Source organism: Pseudopodoces humilis, chromosome 6 (assembly GCF_049639895.1).
Source record: "Pseudopodoces humilis isolate 2021_Gansu_Grassland_sample_001 chromosome 6, ASM4963989v1, whole genome shotgun sequence".
Lineage (NCBI taxonomy): Eukaryota > Metazoa > Chordata > Aves > Passeriformes > Paridae > Pseudopodoces > Pseudopodoces humilis.
In genome coordinates, this window is record NC_142205.1 from 1864312 (window position 1) to 1885432 (window position 21121).

Sequence of the window (21121 nt, forward strand, 5' to 3'; positions counted from 1 at the left end):
ATAAAATCTTGGGAAAATGGGAATGTGGGAATGGAAAAATGGGAATAAAATCTTGGGAAAATGGGGAAAAAAATTGGGAAAATGGGAAAAAAATGGGAATAAAATCTTGGGAAAATGGGAAAAAAATTTGGAAAAAAAAATTTGGGAAAATGGGGAAAAAAATGGGAAAAAAAAATTGGGAAAATGGGAAAAAAAATGGGAAAAAAATGGGAAAAAATGGGAAAAAAAATTGGGAAAATGGGAATAAAATGGGAAAAAAAAATGGGAAAATGGGAAAAAAATGGGGAAAAAAAATTGGGAAAATGGGAAAAAAAATGGGGAAAAAATGGGGAAAATGGGGAAAAAATCGGAGAAAAAAATTGGGAAAAAAAATTGGGAAAATGGGAAAAAATTGGGAAAAAATTTGAGAAAATGGGAAAAAAAATGGGGAAAGAAATTGGGAAAATGGGGAAAAAAATGGGAATAAAATCTTGGGAAAATGGGAAAAAAATTGGGAAAATGGGAAAAAAAATGGGAAAAAAAATTGGGAAAATGGGAATAAAATGGGAAAAAAAAATGGGAAAATGGGAAAAAAATGGGGAAAAAAATTGGGAAAATGGGAAAATAAATGGGGAAAAAAATGGGGAAAATGGGGAAAAAAATTGGGAAAAAAAATTGGGGAAAATGGGAAAAAAAATGGGAAAAAAATTTGGGAAAATGGGAAAAAAATGGGGAAAAAAATGGGGAAAATGGGGAAAAAATGGGAAAAAAATTGGGAAAAAAATTGGGGAAAATGGGGGAAAAAATTGGGAAAAAAAATTGGGAAAATGGGAAAATTGGGAAAAAAAATGGGGAAAAAAATGGGAAAAAAATTGGGAAAATGGAAAAAAAAATGGAAAAAAAAATGGGAAAATGGGAAAAAAATGGGAAAAAAAATGGGAAAAAAAATCTTGGGAAAAATGGGAAAAAAAAGGGAATAAAATCTTGGGAAAATGGGAAAAAAATTGGGAAAAAAAAATTGGGAAAATGGGAAAAAATTGGGAAAAAAAATTGGGAAAATGGGAAAAAAAATGGGAAAAAAAAATTGGGAAAATGGGAAAAAATTGGGAAAAAAAATTGGGAAAATGGGAAAAAATGGGAAAAAAAATGGGGAAAATGGGGAAAAAATTGGGAAAATGGGAAAGAAATGGGAGAAAAAATTTGGGAAAATGGAGAAAAAATCGGAGAAAAAATGGGAAAATGGAAAATGGGGAAAAAAATGGGAAAATGGGAAAAAAATTGGGAAAAAAATTGGGAAAAATGGGAAAAAAATTGGGAATAAAAATTGGGAAAATGGGGAAAAAAATGGGAAAAAATCCTGGAAAAAATGGGGAAAAAAAAATGGGAAAAAAATGGGGAAAATGGGGAAAAAAATTGGGAAAGGAAAATGGGGAAAAATTGGGGGAAAAAAATGGGGAAAAAAAATTTGGGAAAATGGGAAAAAAATGGGGAAAAAAAATTGGGAAAATGGGGAAAAAAATGGGGAAAAAAATTGGGAAAAAAAAATTGGGAAAATGGGAAAAAATTGGGAAAATGGAAAAAATGGGAAAAAAAAATGGGAGAAAAATGGGGAAAAAAATTGGGAAAATGGGAAAAAAATGGGAATAAAATCTTGGGAAAATGGGAAAAAATTGGGAAAATGGGAAAAAAAATGGGAAAAAAAATTGGGAAAATGGGAAAAAAATTGGGAAAAAAAAATGGGAAAATGGGAAAAAAAGAAAAAAATCTGGAAAATGGGGAAAAAAAAAATGGGAAAAAGAAATGGGGGGAAAAAAATTGGGAAAAAAAAAAATGGAAAAAAAAAAAAATGGGAAAATGGGAAAAAAATTGGGAAAATGGGAAAAAAAATGGGAAAAAATGGGAAAAAAAAAAAAAAAAAAAAAAAATTTTTTTAGGGGAATGGGAAAAAAAAAAAAAAAAAAAAAAAAAAAAAAAAAAAAAAAAAAAAAAATGGGGAAATGGGAAAAAATCTTGGGAAAATGGGAAAAAAAAAAAAAAAAAATTGGGAAATGGGAAGAAAAGAATTGGAAAAAAAAATGGGGAAAAAAAAAAAAAAAAAAAAAAAATATGGGAAAAAAAAATGGGAAAAAATGGGGAAAAAAAATTGGGGAAAAATGAAAAAATTTGGGAAAAAAAAAATGGAAAAATGGGAAAAAAAAAAAAAAAAAAAAAAAAAAATGGGAAAAAAAAATTGGGAAAATGGGAAAAAATTGGAAAAAAAAAAAAAAAAAAAAAAAAAAAAAAAAAAAAAATAAAAAAATGGAAAAAAAAAAAAAAAATAAAAAATGGGAGAAAAAAAAAAAATAAAAATGGAAAAAAAAAAAGAAAAAACTGGGAAAAAAAAAAAATAGAAAAAAAAAATGGGGAAAAAAAAAAAAAAAAAAAAAATTGGGAAAAAAAAAAAAAAAAAAAATGGGAAAAAAAAAAAAAAAAAAGAAAAAAAAAAAAAAATGGGAAAAAAAAAAAAAAAAAAAAAAAAAAAAAGTTGGGAAAATGGAAAAAAAAAAAAAAAAAAAAAAAAATTTTGTGGGAAAAAAAAAAAAAAAAAAAAATAAAAAAAAAAAAAAAATTGGAAAAAAAAAAAAAAAAAAAAAAAAAAAAAAAAAAAAAAAATGGAAAAAAAAAAAAAAAAAAAAAATAAAAAGAAAAAAAAATTGGGAAAAAAAAAAATTGGAAAAAAAAAAAAAAAAAAAAAAAAGGGGGAAAAAAAAAAAAAAGAAAAAAATGGGAAAAAAATGGGAAAAAAAAATTGGGAAAATGGGAAAAAAGGAAAAAAAAAAAATTGGGAAAAAAAAAAAAAAATTGGGAAAATGGGAAAAAAATGGGAAAAAATCTTGGGAAAATGGGAAAAAAAATTGGGGAAAAAATGGGGAAAAGGAAAAAAAAATTGGAAAAAAAAAAAAAAAAAAAAAAAAAAAATTGGGAAAAAAATTGGGAAAGGAAAAAATGGGAAAAAAATTGGGAAAAAAAAAAAAAAAAAAAAAAATTGGAAAAAAAAAAATGGGAAAAAAAAAATGGGAAAAAAAAAAAAAGAAAAAAAAAAAAAAAAAAAAAATGGGAAAAAAAATTGGGAAAAAAAAAATTGGGAAAAAATGGGAAAAAAACTGGGAAAATGGAAAAAAAAAAAAAAAAAAAAAAAAAAAAAAGAAAAAAAAAAAAAAAAAAAAAAAAAATTGGGAAAAAAAAAAAAAAAAAAAAAAAAAAAATGGGGAAAAAAAGGAAAAAAATGGGAAAAAAAAAAATGGAAAAAAATGGGAAAAATGGGAAAAAAAAAAAAAATAAAAAAAAAAAAAAAAAAAAATGGGAAAAAAAAAAAAAAAAAAAATGGGAAAAAAAAAAAAAATGGAAAAAAAAATTGGGAAAATGGGAAAAAAAAAAAAAAAAAAAAAAAAAAAAAAAAAAAAAAAAAAGAAAAAAAAAAAATAAAAAAAAAAATGAAAAAAAAAAATGGGAAAATGGGAAAAAAATGGGAAAAAAAAAAAATGGGGAAAAAATGGGAAAAAAAAAGAATGGAAAAAAAATGGGGGGAAAATGGAAAAAATGGAAAAAATGGGAAAAAAAATGGGAAAAAATTGGGAAAATGGGGAAAAAATGGGAAAATGGGAAAAAAAATGGGAAATGGAAAAAAATTTGGGGAAAGTGGGGAAAAAATAAAAAAAAAAATGGGAGAAAAATGGAAAAAAATGGAAAATGGGAAAAAATGGAAAATGGAAAAAAATTGGGGAAAAAATGGGAAAAAAAAATGGGGGAAAAAAAAAAATGGGAAAAAAAATGGGAAAAAATGGGGAAAAAAAAAAAAAATGGAAAAAATGGGAAAAAATGGGAAAATGGGAAAAAATTGGGAAAATGGGAAGAAAAAATGGGAAAAAAAAATGGAAAATGGGAAAAAATGGAAAAATGGGGAAAAAAAAAAAAATGGGGAAATGAAAAAAAATGGGAAAAAAATTGGGAAAAAAAAAAAAATGGGAAAAAAAATGGGAAAAATGGGAAAAAAAAAAAATGGAAAAAAATGGGGAAAATGGGAAAAAATTGGGGAAAAAATTGGGAAAATGGGAAAAAAAATGGGAAAAAAAAAAAAATGGGAAAAATGGGAAAAAAACTTGGGAAAATGGGGAAAAAATGGGAAAAAAAAAATGGGAAAAATGGGAAAATTGGAAAAAAAGGGGAAAAAATAGGAAAAATGGGAAGAAAACTTGGAAAAATGGGAAAAAATGGGAAGAAAACTGAAAAAATGGGAAAAATGGGAAAAAAAAATGGGAAAAATGGGAAAATGGGGGAAAAAATTTGGAAAAAAAAAAATGGGAAAAAATGGGAAAAAAATGGGGAAAATGGGAAGAAAATTTTGGGAAAATGGGAAAAAAATTGGGAAAAAAATAAAAAATGGGAAAAAAAAAAAATGGGAAAAAATTTGGGAAAATGGGAAAAAAAAAAAAAAAATGGGGAAAAAATGAACAAAAAACCTTGAAAAAAAAAAAAAAAAAAAAAATTGGAAAAAAAATGGAAAAAAGAAAAGGGGAAAAAAATGGGAAAAATGGGAAAAAAAAAAATGGGGAAAAAAAAATGGAAAAATGGGAAGAAAAAATTTGGAAAAATGGGAAAAAATGGGAAAAATGGGAAAAGAAAAAAATAGGAAAATGGGAAAAAAAAAAATGGAAAAAAAAAAAAATGGGAAAAATGGGAAAAAAAATGGGGAAAAAAAAAATGGGAAAAAAATTGGGAAAAAAAAAATTGGGAAAATCGGAAAAAAATGGGAAAAAAATTGGGAAAAATGGGAAAAAAAACTGGAAAAATTGAAAAAAAAAAAAAATGGGAAAAATGGGAAAAAAAAATGGGAAAACTGGGTGGGAAAAAAAATGGGAAAATGGGGAAAAATGGGGAAAAATAAAATGGGAAAAAAAAAATTGGGGAAAAAAAAAAAAAAACGGGGAAAAAATGGGAAAAATGGGAAAAAAAACTTGGGAAAAATGGAAAAAATGGGAGAAAAAAATGGGAAAATGGAAAAATAGGAAAAAAATGGGAGAAAAATGGGAAGGAACTTTGGGAAAATGGGGAAAAAATGGGAAAAAAAAACTTGGAAAAAAAATTTTGGGAAAAAAACTGAAGCTTGGGAAAAATGGGGAAAAAATGGGAAAAAATAGAAAATGGGGAAAATGGGAAAAAAAGAAAAAAAAAAAATGGAGGAAAAAAATTGGGAAAAAGAAAAAATGGGAAGAAAATTATGGAAAATGGGAAAAAAAGAAAAGGAAAAATGGGAAAAAAAATTGGAAAACTTTGGGAAAAATGGGAAAAAAAATGAAAAAAAATTGGGGAAAAATGGGAAGAAAAAAATGGGAAAAAAAAAAAATCGGGAAAAATGGGGAAAAAAATTGGGAAAAAATGGGAGAAAAAATGGGAAAAAAATGGGAAACATGGGAAAAAAAAAATGGGAAAGAAAAAAACTGGAAAAAAAATGGGGAAAAAATGGGAAAAAAAAAAAAAAAAAAAAAATGGGAAAAAACTGGAAAAATGGGGAAAAAAATGGGAAAAAAAAAATGGGAAAAAAAAAAGGGAAAAAAAAATGGGAAAAAATGGGGAAAAAAAATGGGAAGAAAACTTGGAAAAGGAAGAAAAAATTGGAAAAAAAATGGGAAGAAAGGAAAATGGAAAAAAAAAAATGGGAAAAGGAAAAAAAAAAAAAAAAAAAAAAAGATGGGAAAAAAAAAATGGGAAAAAAAACTTTGGAAAAAATGGGGAAAAAAAAAGGAAAAAAGAAGAAAAAAAAAAAAAAAAAATGGGAAAAAAATGGGAAAACAAACAAACTTCGGAAATGGGAAAAAAACTTGGGAAAATGGGAAAAAATGGGAAAAAAAAATTGGAAAAAAAAAAAATGGGAAAAATGGGGGAAAATGGAAAAAAATTGGAAAAAATGGGAAAAACATGGAAAAAAAATGGGAAAAAAATGGAAAAATGGGAAAAAAAATGGGAAAAACTTGGAAAATGGGGAAAAAAATGGAAAAAATGGAAAAAAATTGGAAAAATTGGGAAAAAATTTGGAAAATGGGAAAAAAACTTGAAAAATGGGGAAAAAAAAACTGGAAAAAAAAAAAAAGGGAAAAAAATGGGGAAAATGGGAAAAAAATTTGGAAAAATGGGGAAAAAATTTGGAAAAAAATGGGAAAAGGAAAAATGGGAAAAAAAATGGAAAAAAATGGAAAAAAAATGGGAAAAAAAAAAAGAAAATGGAAGAAAAAAACTGGAAAATTGGGAAAAAAAATGGGAAAAATTTGGAAAAAAGAAAAAAATGGGAAAGGGAAAAATGGAAAAAATGGAGAAAATGGAAAAATGGGGAAAAAAAAAAAAAAAAAATGGGGAAAAATGGAAAAAAGGAAAATGGGAAAAAAACTGGAAAAAAATGGAAAAAATGGGAAAAAAAAAAAAAAAAAAAAAATGGGAAAAAAATTTGGGGAAAAAAAAATGGGAAGGAAAGAAAAACTTTGGAAAAAAATGGGGAAGAAAAAAAAATGGGAAAAATGGAAAAAAAAAAAAATGAAAAAAAACTTGGGAAAAATGGAAAAAAAAATGGGAAAAGAAAATGGGAAGAAAACTTTGGAAAAAATTGGGAAAAAAAATGGGAAAAAACTGGGAAGAAAACTGGAAAAAAAATGGGGAAAAATGGGGAAAAAAAATGGGAAAAATGGGAAAATGGGAAAAATGGGAAAACGGGGAAAGAAATGGAAAAATGGGGAAAAATGGGAAAAAAATGGAAAAACTTTGGAAAAATGGGGAAAACTGAAAAATGGGAAAAAAAACTGGAAAAAAAAAAAATGGGAAGAAAACTTTGGAAAATGGGGGGGAATAAATGGGAAGCGAAAACTGGAAAAATGGGGAAAAATGGAGAAAAATGGGAAGAAAAACTGGGAAAAAAATGGGGAAGAAAAATGTGGGAAAAATGGAAAAAAAAATTGGGAAAAAAAATGGGGAAGAAAACTGGAAAAATGGGAAAAATGGGAAGAAACTTTGGGAAAATGGGAAAAAAATGGAAGGAAAATAGGAAAAAATGGGAAGGAAAAATGGGAAAAAAAAATTGGGAAAAATGGGAAAAAAAAAATGGGAAGAAAACTGAAAATGGAAAAAAAAATGGGAAAATGGGAAGAAAAACTTTGGAAAAATGGGGAAAAAATGGGAAAATGGGAAGAAAACTGGAAAAAATGGGAAAAATGGGGAAAAAAAAAAATGGGGAAAAAAAAATGGGAAAAAAAATAAAAAAATGGGAAGAAAACTTTGGAAAATGGGGAAAATGGGGAAAAAACTTTGGGAAGGAAAAAAAAAAAAAATGGGAAGAAGAAAACTGGAAAAAAAAAAAAAAAAATAAAAAAAAAAAAAAATGGGAAAAAAAAAAAAAAAAAAAAAAAAGAAAAAAAAAAAATGGGAAAAAAAAAAGGGAAAAAAAAAAATGGGAAGAAAACTTTGGAAAATGGGAAAAAAAAATGGAAAAAAATGGAAAAGAAAAAACTGGAAATGGGAAAAAATAGGAAAAATGGGAAGAAAAATGGAAAAAATGGGGAAAAAAAAAAAAAAAAAATGGGAAAATGGGAAGAAACTTTTGGGAAAAAAAAAAAATGGGAAGAAAACTGGAAAAATGGGGAAAAGGGGAAGAAAATGGAGAAAATGGGAAGAAAACTTTGGAAAAATGGGAAGAAAACTGGAAAATGGGGAAAAAATGGGGAAAAACTTTGGAAAAAGAGAGAAAAATAGGGAAAATGGGAAGAAAACTTTGGAAAAATGGGAAAAAAAAAATGGGAAGGAAAGAAAATGGGGAAAGAAAACTGAAAAAATGGGAAAAAAAAAAAAAAATGGAAAAAACGGGAAGAAAACTGGAAAATGGGGAAAAATGGGAAGAAAACTTTGGAAAAATGGGAAGAAAACTTTGAAAAATGGGGGAAAACTTTGGAAAAATGGAGAAAAATGGGAATAAAATGGGAAAAAAATGGGAAAAGGATGGGAAAAGTGGGAACTGGGGAAGCAGGAAGTGCTGGTTGTTCCCGGTAGGAAAAGCCGCGGCCGAAGATTCCCGGGATTCCGCTGAGGCCGGCTCGGAAATTCGGGAATCGGAGCTTTCCCAAAGGAAACGTTCCCCGGAGCGGGAAGGGAGCGGAGAGGACGGAAAAGGGACGGAGCCGAGGGAAGAGGGAGCTCCTGGGTCAGGTAATTCCAGGGAATTCGTGGAATTCCGGGTGGGAATGGAAATGTGGGAATGGCGGAGGGGTTGGGGGAAAAAATTTGGGAAAAAAACGTTGGGATGGGAGGGAAATGGGGGGAAAAATTGGGAAATTTGGGGGATGGAAAAGTTGGGAAAATGGGATAAAAATCTTTGGGAAATGGGAAAAAAAAACTGGGAAAATAGGGGGGAGAATTTGGGAAAAGGGGAAAAAAATTTGGGAAAAATGGAGAAAAAAATGGGAAAATGGGGGAAAAACTTGGGAAAAAATTTGGGAAAAAAATGGGAAAAGAAAACCCAGGGAAATTGGGGGGAAAAAATTGGGAGAAGGGAATGAAAAAGTTGGGAAAAGGGGAAAAAATTGGGGAAAAATTTGGGAAAGTGGGAGAAAAATGGGGAAAAAATGGAGGAAAAAATTTGGGAAAAGGGGAAAAAAAACTTGGGAAAAATGGGGAAAAATTTGGGAAAATGGTGAGGAAGGAATTGGGAAAATGGGGGGGGAATGGGGGAAAAAAATGGGAAAATGGAGGAAAAAAATTGGGAAAATGGGAAAAAAAATTGGGAAAATTGGGAAAGAAAATGGGAAAAAAAAAAGGGAAAAAATCTTGGGAAAATGGGAAATAAATGGAAAAACAAAACCCAGGAAAATTGGGGGAAAATTTGGGAAAAGGGGAAAAAAAATTTGGGAAAAATTTGGGAAAATGGTGGGGAAGGAATTGGGGGGGAAAAATGGGGAAAAAATGGGAAAATGGAGGAAAAAGTTTGGGAGAAAGGGAAAAAAAATTGGGAAAATTGGGTAAGAAAATGGGGAAAAAATTGGGAAAATCGGGGGAAAAAAAAAAATGGGAAAAAATCTTGGGAAAATGGGAAAGAAATGGAAAAACAAAACCCAGGAAAATGGGGGAAAATTTGGGAAAAGGGGAATGAAAAATTTGGGAAAATGGGGGGGGAAAAAGGGAAAAAATAATGAAAAAAAACTTGGGAAAAAGTTAGGAAAAGGAAAACGGAAAAAAAACGGGAAAATGAGGAAAAAATTGGGAAAACTGGGATAAAAAACTTGGGAAAAAATTGGGAAAATAGGAGGGAAAAAACCTGGAAAAGTGGGAATAAAAAACTTGGGAAAATGGGGGGAAAAATTGGGAAAATGGGGGAAAAATTGGGAAAATGAGGGGAAAAAAAATGGGAAAAAATCCTTGGAAAAATCGGGATTAAAAGGGAATTGGGGAATTGGCGCAATTCCTGCGGAATTCCGGGAATTCCTGAGGGTTGAGCTCCTCCTTATCCCGATTTTCAGAGGCTGCGGCGAGCGAGGAATCCGCGGATCCCGGCGGGAAGGTCAGCGGGAATTCCGGGGATTTGGGAATTCTGGGAATCGTGAGGAGTTGGGAATTGTGGGATTGTTGGGAATTGGGGAATTGTGGGAATGCTGGGAATTGTGGGAATTCTGGGAATTGTGGGAATGCTGGGAATTGTGGGAATTCTGGGAATTCTGGGAATTGGGGAATTCTGGGAATTGTGGGAATTCTGGGAATTGGGGAATTCTGGGAATTGTGGGAATTCTGGGAATTGTGGGAATGCTGGGAATTGTGGGAATGCTGGGAATGTTGGGAATTGTGGGAATTCTGGGAATTGGGGAATTCTGGGAATTGTGGGAATGCTGGGAATTGGGGAATTCTGGGAATTGTGGGAATGCTGGGAATTGGGGAATTCTGGGAATTGTGGGAATTGTGGGAATTCTGGGAATTGGGGAATTCTGGGAATTGTGGGAATGCTGGGAATTGTGGGAATTGTGGGAATGCTGGGAATTGTGGGAATGCTGGGAATTGTGGGAATTCTGGGAATTGTGGGAATGCTGGGAATTGTGGGAATGCTGGGAATTGTGGGAATTCTGGGAATTGTGGGAATGCTGGGAATTGTGGGAATTCTGGGAATTGGGGAATTCTGGGAATTGTGGGAATTCTGGGAATTGTGGGAATGCTGGGAATTCTGGAATTGCGATAATTGGGGAAATTGGGGAATTCTGGGAATTGTGGAAGTGTTGGGAATTTTGGGACTTATGGAAATATTGGGAATGCTGGGAATTGTGGGAATGTTGGGAATTTGGGGAATTGCGGGAACGTTTGGAATTAGAGAATGACGAGAATTGGGGGAAATCTGGGAATTGTGAGAATTGCGGGAACGTTGGAAATCCCCAATAATTCCCCGGGAATCCCGGAATTCCCGCGGATCCCATCCCAAGGCCGGAATTCCCGCCAGGATTCCGAGGATTCCTGCGTGCTCCTCGTTTCCAACCTGCCCGACAAGGGATATTCCGAGGAGGAAATCTCCAACCTGGCCAAACCCTTCGGAGGCCTCCGGGATCTGCTCATCCTCTCTTCCCATAAAAAGGTAATGCCTGGAATTCCGTGGGAATTCCGGAATGGGAATTCTTGGGGAAAATGGGGAATTTTTTTCAGGATTTTTTGGAATTTTTTGGGGGGATTTTTTTGGTAATTTTTTAGGGATTTTCGGGGATTTTTTGGAGATTTTTAGGGGGGATTTCTGGGATTTTTTAGAGGAATTTTTGGGATTATTTGGGAAACTTTAGGGAATTTTTGAAGGAATTTTGGGAATTTTATTTCATCATTTTTTTAAGGATTTTTTAGAATTTTTTGAGGATTTTTCGGAGATTTTTGGGGAATTTTGGGGGATTTTTGGGGGGATTTTTTAGGGAAATTTTTGGGATTTTTTTGGAAATTTCAGGGAATTTTTGAAGGAATTTTGGGAATTTTTTTTCATCATTTTATTAAGGATTTTTTAGAAATTTTTGAGGATTTTTAGGAGATTTTTGGGGAATTTTTGGGATTTTTGGGGGAATTTTTTCAGAATTTTTTAGGGATTTTTTGGTGATTTTTTTGAGATTTTTGGGGGGAAATTTTTGGGATTTTTGGGGAATTTTGGGGAATTTTTTAGGGAATTTTTGGGGGAATTTTGGGAACTTTTTTCATCATTTTTTAAAGGATTTTTTAGAAATTTTTGAGGATTTTTAGGAGATTTTTGGGGAATTTTTGGGGGGATTTTTTCAGAATTTTTTAGGGATTTTTTGGTGATTTTTTTGAGATTTTTGGGGGGAAATTTTTGGGATTTTTGGGGGATTTGGGGGAATTTTTTAGGGAATTTTTGGGGGAATTTTGGGAACTGTGTTCATTATTTTTTAAGGATTTTTTAGAAATTTTTGAGGATTTTTCGGAGATTTTTGGGGAATTTTGGGGGATTTTTTAGGGAAATTTTTGGGATTTTTTTGGGGAAATTTCAGGGAATTTTTGAAGGAATTTTGGGATTTTTTTTCATCATTTTTTTAAGGATTTTTTAGAAATTTTTGAGGATTTTTAGGAGATTTTTGGGGAATTTTGGGGATTTTTGGGGGGATTTTTTTAGGGAAATTTTTGGGATTTTTTTGGGGAAATTTCAGGGAATTTTTGAAGGAATTTTGGGAATTTTTTTTCATCATCTTTTAAAGGATTTTTTAGAAATTTTTGAGGATTTTTAGGAGATTTTTGGGGAATTTTTGGAATTTTTGGGGGAATTTTTTCAGAATTTTTTAGGGATTTTTTGGAGATTTTTTTGAGATTTTTGGGGGGAAATTTTTGGGTTTTTTGGGTGATTTTGGGGATTTTTCTGGGTAATTTGTGGGGGATTTTTGGGAACTTTTTTCATTATTTTTTAAGGATTTTTTAGAAATTTTTGAGGATTTTTAGGAGATTTTTGGTGATTTTATTTTAGAGAAATTTTTGGGATTTTTGGGGTTTTTTTTTTATTTTGGAGGATTTTTTGGAGATTTTTGGGGGATTTTTTTTTTTTTTTTTTAGGGAATTTTTTGGAATTTTTGGGGGATTTTTTTCATAATTTTTCAGGGATTTTTGGGGGGAATTTTTTTTTGGATTTTGGGGATTTTTTAGGGAATTCTGGGGGGAATTTTTTGGGATTTTTAGGGGAATTTTAGTGAATTTTTAAAGGAATTTTGGGAATTTTTTTCATTGTATTTTAAGGAATTTTTTAGAAATTTTTGAGGATTTTGGGAGGATTTTTTGGGGGATTTTTTTTGAGAAATTTTTGGGATTTTTTTTCATAATTTTTAGGGATTTTTGAGAATTTTTTGGGGAATTTTTGGGATTTTTGGGATTATTTTTAGGGAAATTTTTGGAATTTTGGGGGAATTTTTGGGGGGATTTTTTTGGGGAATTTTTTGAGGCTTTTTTAGGGATTTTTGGGGATTTTTTAGGGAATTTTTTGGGGAATACTATGGAATTTTTGAAGGAATTCTGGGAATTTTTTTTTCATCATTTTTTTAAGGATTTTTTAGAAATTTTTGAGGATTTTTTAGGAGATTTTTTTGGGAATTTTTGGGATTTTTGGGGGGATTTTTTTAGGGAAATTTTTGGGATTTTTGGGGATTTTTTCGTAATTTTTCAGGGATTTTTTGGGGAATTTTTTGGGGAATTTTTTTAGGAATTTTTGGGTAATTTCAGGGAATTTTTAGGGGATTTTTGAAGGAATTTTTGGGATTTGTTTCATGATTTTTTTAGGGATTTTTTTTTAAATTTTGGGGGATTTTATTGGATTCTTTTTTAGAGAAAATTTTGGGAATTCAGGAAAATTTTAGAGAATTTTTGAAGGAATTTTGGGAATTTTCTTCATTGATTTTTTGGGGAATTTTTGAGGATTTTGGGATGATTTTCTGGGAAATTTTGGGAATTTTTGTGAGGTTTCTTAGGGGGATTTTTGGGGATTTTTTGAGATTTTTTGGTGGGAATTTTTGGGGGATTTTTTGGGATTGTTTTGGGATTTTTTGGTGGAAATTCCTGGGAATTTTTTGGGGAATTTGGTGGAAATTCCTGGGAATTTTTTGGGGGAATCTTTGGAATTGTTTTGGGATTTTTTTGGTGGAAATTCCCAGGAATTTTGGGGGGATTTTTTGGAATTTTTTGAGACTTTTTGGTGGAAATTTTTGGGAATTTTTGGGGGATTTTTTTGGGATTGTTTTGGGATTTTTTTGGTGGAAAATCCTGGGAATTTTTTGGGAGTTTTTTGGGATTGTTTTTCAATTTTTTGGTGGAAATTCCTGGGAATTTTTGGGGGGAATTTGGTGGGAATTCCTGGGATTTTTTTTGGTGGAAATTCTTGGGATTGTTTTGGGATTTCTTTTAGTGGAAATTCCTGGGAATTTTTTGGGGGAATTTTTGGGATTTTGGGGGGATTTTTTGGTGGAAATTCCTGGGAATTTTGGGGGGAATTTTTGGGATTTTTTGGGGGATTTTTTGGTGGAAATTCCTGTGAATTTTGGTGGAAATTCAGTAAAAATTCCTGGGAATTTTTTGGTGGAAATTTTTGGGAATTTTTTGGGGAATCTTTGGGATTGTTTTCCCAGGCGTACCTGGAGATCTCCCGGAAAGCCGCGGATTCCATGGTGAAGTTTTACGGATGTTTCCCGATTTTCCTGGACGGGAATCAGCTGCAGATCCGGCCCGAGCCTCGGCACGGCTCCCTCCGAGACGAGGTGACATTCCCGGGAATCCGGGGAAATTCCTGGGAAAAAAGCTGGGAAATTCCTGGGAAAATCCTGGGAAATTCAAGGAAAAATCCTGGGAAAAACCTGGGAATTCCCGGAAAACACTGGGAAATTCCTGGAAAAACCCTGGGAAATTTCTGGGAAAAAGCTTGGAAATTCCTGGGAAAAACCTGGGAAATTCCTGGGAAAAACCTGGGAAAAACCTGGGAAATTCAAGGAAAAATCCTGGGAAATTCCTGGGAAAATCCTGGGAAATTCTCGGAAAAATCCTCAGAAAAATCCTGGGAAATTCCTGGAAAAAAACTGGGAAATTCCCGGAAAAAACCTGGGAAAACCCTGGGAAATTCCTGGGAAAAATTCCCGGGAAATTCCTGGGAAAAATCCTGGGAAATTCCTGGAAAAAAACTGGAAAATCCTGGGGAAAACCTGGGAAATTCAAGGAAAAATCCTGGGAAATTCCTGGGAAAATCCTGGGAAAAAACCTGGGAAAAAAACTGGGAAATTCCTGGAAAAACCCTGGGAAATTCCTGGGAAAAAGCTGGGAAATTCCTGGGAAAATTCTGGGAAATTCCCAGAAAAACCCTGGGAAATTCCCGGAAAAACTGGGAAATTCCTGGGAAAAACCTGGAAAATTCTCGGAAAAATCCTCGGGAAAATCCTGGGAAATTCCTGGGAAAAAACCTGGGAAATTCCTGGGAAAATCCTGGGAAAAAACCTGGGAAAAAACCTGGGAAATTCCTGGGAAAAAACCTGGGAAATTCCTGGGAAAAACCCTGGGAAATTCCTGGGAAATTCCTGAGAAAAAAACTGGGAAATTCCTGGGAAAAACCTGGAAATTCCTGAAAAAAACTGGGAAATTCCTGGGAAAATCCTGGGAAATTCCCGGAAAAACCCTGGGAAATTCCTGGGAAAAATTCCCAGGAAAAACCTGGGAAATTCCCGGAAAAAACCTGGGAAATTCCCGGGAAAACCCTGGGAAATTCCTGGGAAAAACCTGGGAGTTGGGGGGATTTGGGAATTTGGGGAACTTTGGGAATTTGGGGAATTTTGGGAATTTTGGGAATTGTGGGAATTTGAGGAATTGTGGGAATTTGGGGAATTTGGGGAATTTGAGGAATTGTGGGAATTTGGGGAATTGTGGGAATTTGGGGAATTGTGGGAATTTGGGAATTGTGGGAATTTGGGGAATTGTGGGAATTTGGGGAATTGTGGGAATTTGGGGAATTGTGGGAATTTGGGGAATTGTGGGAATTGTGGGAATTTGGGGAATTTGGGGAATTGTGGGAATTTGGGGAATTGTGGGAATTTGGGAATTGTGGGAATTGTGGGAATTTGGGGAATTGTGGGAATTTGGGGAATTGTGGGAATTTGGGGAATTGTGGGAATTTGGGAATTGTGGGAATTTGGGGAATTGTGGGAATTTGGGGAATTGTGGGAATTTGGGGAATTGTGGGAATTTGGGGAATTGTGGGAATTTGGGGAATTGTGGGAATTTGGGGAATTGTGGGAATTTGGGGAATTGTGGGAATTTGGGGAAATTGTGGGAATTTGAGGAATTGTGGGAATTTTGGGAATTTTGGGAATTTTGGGAATTTTGGGAATTGTGAGGTTGAGGAATTGTGGAGAAATTTGTGGGAATTGATCCTGGCAGATATTTTTGTGGGGATTTTGACCTGATGAGCTCCTCCATAATTCTTAATCCATTCTCAAGCCAATTATTAATTATTAATCGATTATTAATTATCACTAATGAAGTTCCAACCCCTTTTTTTTCCTCCCTCAAGGAAGCGATTTTCACTGCCCTCATCAAGGATTCCAATCCCAAGGTGAGTTTTCCCTCATTATCCCAACTTTTTTCCCTCCTTATCCCAAATTTTTTCCCTCATTATCCCAGATTTTTTTCTCTTGTTATCCCAAATTTTTCCTTCATTATCCCAAGTTTTTTCCCTCCTTATCCCAATTTTTGTCCCTCATTATCCCAAATTTTTGTCCCTCATTATCCCAAACTTTTTCCCTCATTATCCCAAATTTTTTCCCTCCTTATCCCAATTTTTTTCCCTCATTATCCCAATTTTTTTCCCCATTATCCCAAATTTTTTCCCCATTATCCCAGATTTTTTTCTCTTGTTATCCCAGTTTTTGTCCCTCATTATCCCAAACTTTTTCCCTCATTATCCCAATTTTTGTCCCTCATTATCCCAGATTTTTTTCCCTCATTATCCCAGATTTTTTTCCTCATTATCCCAATTTTATTCCCTCCTTATCCTGATTTTTGTCCCTCATTATTCCAAACTTCTTCCCTCATTATCCCAAATTTTTCCCTCATTATTCCAATTTTTTTCCCTCCTTATTCCAAATTTTTTCCCTCCTTATCCCGATTTTTGTCCCTCATTATCCCAAACTTTTTCGCTCCTTATCCCAATTTTTTTCTCTCCTTATCCCAAATTTTTTCCCTCATTATCCCAATTTTTTTCCCTCTTTATTCCAAATTTTTTCTCTCCTTATCCCAATTTTTGTCCCTCATTATCCCATTTTTTTTCCCCATTATCCCAGATTATTTTCCCTCCTTATCCCAAATTTCTTCCCTCCTTATCCCAAGTTTTTTCCCCATTATCCCAGATTTTTTTCCCTCATTATCCCAAATTTTTTCCCTCCTTATCCCAATTTTTTTCCCTCATTATCCCAAACTTTTTCCCCATTATCCCAAGTTTTTTCCCCATTATCCCAGATTTTTTCTCTTGTTATCCCAATTTTTTTCTCTCTTTATCCCAATTTTTTTCCCTCCTTATCCTGATTTTTGTCCCCCATTATCCCAAACTTTTTCCCCTCATTATCCCAGATTTTTTCTCTTGTTATCCCAAATTTTTTCCCTCCTTATCCCAATTTTTTTCCCCATTATCCCAAATTTTTTCCCCATTATCCCAAATTTTTTCCCCATTATCCCAGATTTTTTCTCTTGTTATCCGAGGTTTTTTCCCTCATTATCCCTATTTTTTTCCCTCCTTATCCCAATTTTTTTCCTTTTTATCCCAAACTTTTTCCCCATTATCCCAAATTTTTTCCCCATTATCCCAGATTTTTTCCCTCCTTATCCCAATTTTTTTCCCTCCTTATCCCAAACTTTTTCTCTCCTTATCCCGATTTTTGTCCCTCATTATCCCAAATTTTCCCCCCATTATCCCAGATTTTTTCTCTTGTTATCCCAAATTTTTTCCCTCCTTATCCCTATTTTTTCCCCTCATTATCCCAATTTTTTTCCTTCCTTATCCCAATTTTTTTCCTTTTTATCCCAAACTTTTTCCCTTATTATCCCAATTTTTTTCCCCATTATCCCAAACTTTTTTCCTCCTTATCCCAATTTTTTTCCCTCATTATCCCAAATTTTTTCCCTCCTTATCCTGATTTTTGTCCCTCATTATCCCAAACTTTTTCCCTCATTATCCCAAATTTTTCCCCCATTATCCCAGATTTTTTTCTCTTGTTATCCCAATTTTTTTCCCTCTTTATCCCAATTTTTTTCCCTCCTTATCCTGATTTTTGTCCCTCATTATCCCAATTTTTTCCCTCTTTATCCCAAATTTTTTCCCTCCTTATCCTGATTTTTGTCCCCCATTATCCCAAACTTTTTCCCCTCATTATCCCAGATTTTTTCTCTTGTTATCCCAAATTTTTTCCCTCCTTATCCCAATTTTTTTCCCCATTATCCCAAATTTTTTCCCCATTATCCCAAATTTTTTCCCCATTATCCCAGATTTTTTCTCTTGTTATCCGAGGTTTTTTCCCTCATTATCCCTATTTTTTTCCCTCCTTATCCCAATTTTTTTCCTTTTTATCCCAAACTTTTTCCCCATTATCCCAAATTTTTTCCCCATTATCCCAGATTTTTTCCCTCATTATCCCAATTTTTGTCCCTCATGATCCCAATTTTTTCCTTCCTTATCCCAAATTTTTTCCCTCCTTATCCCAATTTTTTTCCCTCATTATCCCAAACTTTTTCCCCATTATCCCAAATTTTTCCCTCATTATCCCAAATTTTTCCCTCATGATCCCAATTTTTTTCCCTCCTTATTCCAAATTTTTTCCCTCCTTATCCCGATTTTTGTCCCTCATTATCCCAAACTTTTTCCCTCATTATCCCAAATTTTTTCCCCATTATCCCAGATTTTTTTCTCTTGTTATCCCAATTTTTTTCTCTCTTTATCCCAATTTTTTCCCTCCTTATCCTGATTCTTGTTCCTCATTATTCCAAACTTCTTCCCTCATTATCCCAATTTTTTTCTCTCCTTATCCCAATTTTTTTCCCCATTATCCCAAGTTTTTTCCCCATTATCCCAGATTTTGTCCCTCCTTATCCCGATTTTTTTCCCCATTATCCCAATTTTTTTCCCTCATTATCCCAAATTTTTTCCCTCCTTATCCTGATTTTTGTCCCTCATTATTCCAAACTTTTTCCCTCATTATCCCAAATTTTTTCCTTCCTTATCCCAAATTTTTTCCCTCCTTATCCTGATTTTTGTCCCTCATTATCCCAAACTTTTTCCCTCATTATCCCAAACTTTTTCCCTCATTATCCCAATTTTTTTCTCTCCTTATCCCAATTTTTTCCCTCCTTATCCCAAATTTTTTCTCTCCTTATCCCGATTTTTTTCCCTCATTATCCCAAACTTTTCCCCTCATTATCCCAAATTTTTCCCCCATTATCCCAGATTTTTTCTCTTGTTATCCCAAGTTTTTTCCCTCCTTATCCCAAATTTTTTCTCTCCTTATCCCAATTTTTGTCCCTCATTATCCCAAACTTTTTCCCCATTATCCCAAATTTTTTCCCCATTATCCCAGATTTTTTCCCTCCTTATCCCAATTTTTTTCCCTCATTATTCCAATTTTTTCCCTCATGATCCCAATTTTTGTCCCTCATTATCCCAATTTTTTTCCCTCATTATCCCAAACTTTTCCCCTCATTATCCCAATTTTTTTCCCTCATTATCCCAATTTTTCCCCCATTATCCCAAATTTTTTTCTCTTGTCATCCCAAGTTTTTTCCCTCATTATCCCAAACTTTTTCCCTCCTTATCCCAAATTTTTTCTCTCCTTATCCCAATTTTTGTCCCTCATTATCCCAAATTATTTCCCTCATTATCCCGAATTTTTTTCCTCATTATCCCAAATACTTTCCTCACTCTCCCAATTTTGTTTGGAATTAATTTTTTCTCCTTTTTTCCTTTCCTTTCCTCTTTCCCCCCCTTTTCCACTTCTCTTTTTTCCCTTTTATCCCTTTTTCCCTTTCCTCTTTTCCTTCTTTTCCTTCAATTTCCCTCCCTTTTTTCCGACTTTTTCCCCCTTTCCTTCCCTTTTGTCCCTTTTTTCTCTCTTTTTTCCCATTTTTCCTCATTCCCTTTCTCTCTTTTTCCTCTTTTCCCCTTCCTTTTTCTCCTTTTCCTTCTCTTTTTTCCCTTTTTTCCCCTTTTTCTTTTCATTTCCTCCTTTCCCTTCCCTTTTCCCCCTTTTCCACTTCTTTTCCTCCCATCTTTTTCCCATTTTCTTCCCCTTTTTCTTTTTCTTCCTCCTTTTTTCTTCCCATTTTTCTCCCTTTTTCCTCTTTTTCCCCTCTCCTTTCCCATTCCTTTTCCTGCTTTTCCCTTTCCCATTCCCTTTTTCCCTTTTCCCCTTCTTTTCCTCCCATTTTTTCCCATTTTCCCTTTCCTTTTTCTTATTTTTCCCTCCTTTTCCCCCATCTTTTTCCCCTTCTCATTTCCCCTTTTTTCCTTTTTCCCTTTCTTTTCCTCTCATTTTTATTTCCTTTGTTCCTTTTCCCTTTTTTTCCCCTTTTCCCCCCTTTTTCTCCTTCCTTTTCCCTTTCCTTTTCCCCTTTTTTCCCTCTCCCCTTCTTTTTCCCATTTTTCTCCCTTTTCTCCCTTCCTTTTTCTTCTTTTTCCCCTTTTCCTCCTTTCCCCTTCCTTTTCCCCCCTTTTCCACTTCTTTTCCTCCCATTTTCCCCTTCCTTTTCCTTCTTTTTCCCCCTTTTTCCCTCCTTTTCTCCTCCTTTCCCTTTCCTTTTTCTTCTTTTTTCTTTTCCTTTTCTTCCCATTTTTCTCCCATTTTCCCCTTCCTTTTCCCTCTTTTTCCCCCTTTTTCCCTCCTTTTCTCCTCCTTTCCCTTTCCTTCTTTTTTTTTTATCTTTTCTTCCCACTTTCCTCCCTTTTTCCCCTTCCTTTTCCCTCTTTTTCCCCTCTCCTTTCCCATTCCTTTCCCCTCTTTCCTTCCCCCTCTTTTCCTCTTCCCTTCTCCTCCTTTTCCCTTTCCCATTCCCTTTTTCCCTTTCTTTTCCTCCCTTTTCTCCTTTCCTTTTTCTCCTTTTCCCCTTTTCCTCCTTCCTTTTCCCCCATCCCTTTTTCCCCTTCCCTTTTCCCCATTTATTTTCCCCTCCTTTGTCTTCTTTTTCCCCCCTTTTCCCTTCCCTTTTCCTTCTTTTCCCTTTCCCTTTTTTCCCTTTTCCCCTTATTTTCCTCCCTTTTCCCCTCCTTTCCCGCCCCCTTTCCCCCCCCAATTTCCCATTATTCCCCATTTTCCCCCTATTTATTCCATTTATTCCCATTTTTCCCGTTTTTCCAGCTGGATTCCTCCTCTCTCCGTGCTCACCTGGTTCTCCTGGGGAATCTCCCTGCCGATGGATTCCGGGAGCTGGAGGTTGTTTGTGCGGGGCTGCGTTTTGGAAAGGTGGAGCACTACGCCGTGCTCAGCAACCGGCACCGGGTAACGGCACCAGGAACACGGGGAAAAACCGGGAAAAACAACGGGAAAACACCAGGGAGGGTGGGGGATTTATAGGGAATTTTTATGGATTTTTTTGGGGATTTTTGGGGGATTTTTTCAGGATTTTTTTTTTATTTTTTGGGATTTTTTTCGGGGTTTTTTCCGGATTTTTTGGGATTTTTTGGGATTTTTTTCGGGGTTTTTTCAGGATTTTTTGGGGATTTTTTTCGAGATTTTTTTCGGGGTTTTTTCAGGATTTTTTCAGGATTTTTGGGGGATTTTTTCAGGATTTTTTGGGATTTTGGGGGATTTTTTGCGGGATTTTTAAGGAATTATTGGGGGCTTTTTTCTGCATTTTTGGGGGATTTTTTCAGGATTTTTTTTAATTTTTTTTCAGGATTTTTTGGGATTTTTTCCGTGATTTTTTTTCGGGGGTTTTTTCAGGATTTTTTCAGGATTTTTGGGGAATTTTTCCAGGATGTTTTAGGGATTTTTTCAGGATTTTATTTGGATTTTTTTCAGGAATTTTTGGGATTTTTTTCGGGGTTTTTTTCCGGATTTTTTGGGATTTTTTTCGAGATTTTTTTCGGGGTTTTTTCGGGGTTTTT

At 33.6% G+C, this 21121-nt stretch overlaps 1 protein-coding gene across 6 annotated transcripts in view; it reads left to right on the forward strand.

The window, feature by feature from the left end:
- ZNF638 (zinc finger protein 638) overlaps positions 1-21121 on the forward strand; it is a 76350-nt gene that overhangs the window by 37476 nt on the left and 17753 nt on the right. For all 6 annotated transcript variants that reach the window (XM_088056160.1, XM_088056156.1, XM_088056158.1 and 3 more), the window contains 6 exons: positions 8047-8202; positions 9510-9550; positions 10472-10603; positions 13623-13751; positions 15548-15589; positions 20373-20513. In XM_088056160.1, coding sequence (XP_087912286.1) covers positions 8047-8202; positions 9510-9550; positions 10472-10603; positions 13623-13751; positions 15548-15589; positions 20373-20513 — 641 coding nt within the window. The remainder of the gene's footprint in view (positions 1-8046; positions 8203-9509; positions 9551-10471; positions 10604-13622; positions 13752-15547; positions 15590-20372; positions 20514-21121) is intronic.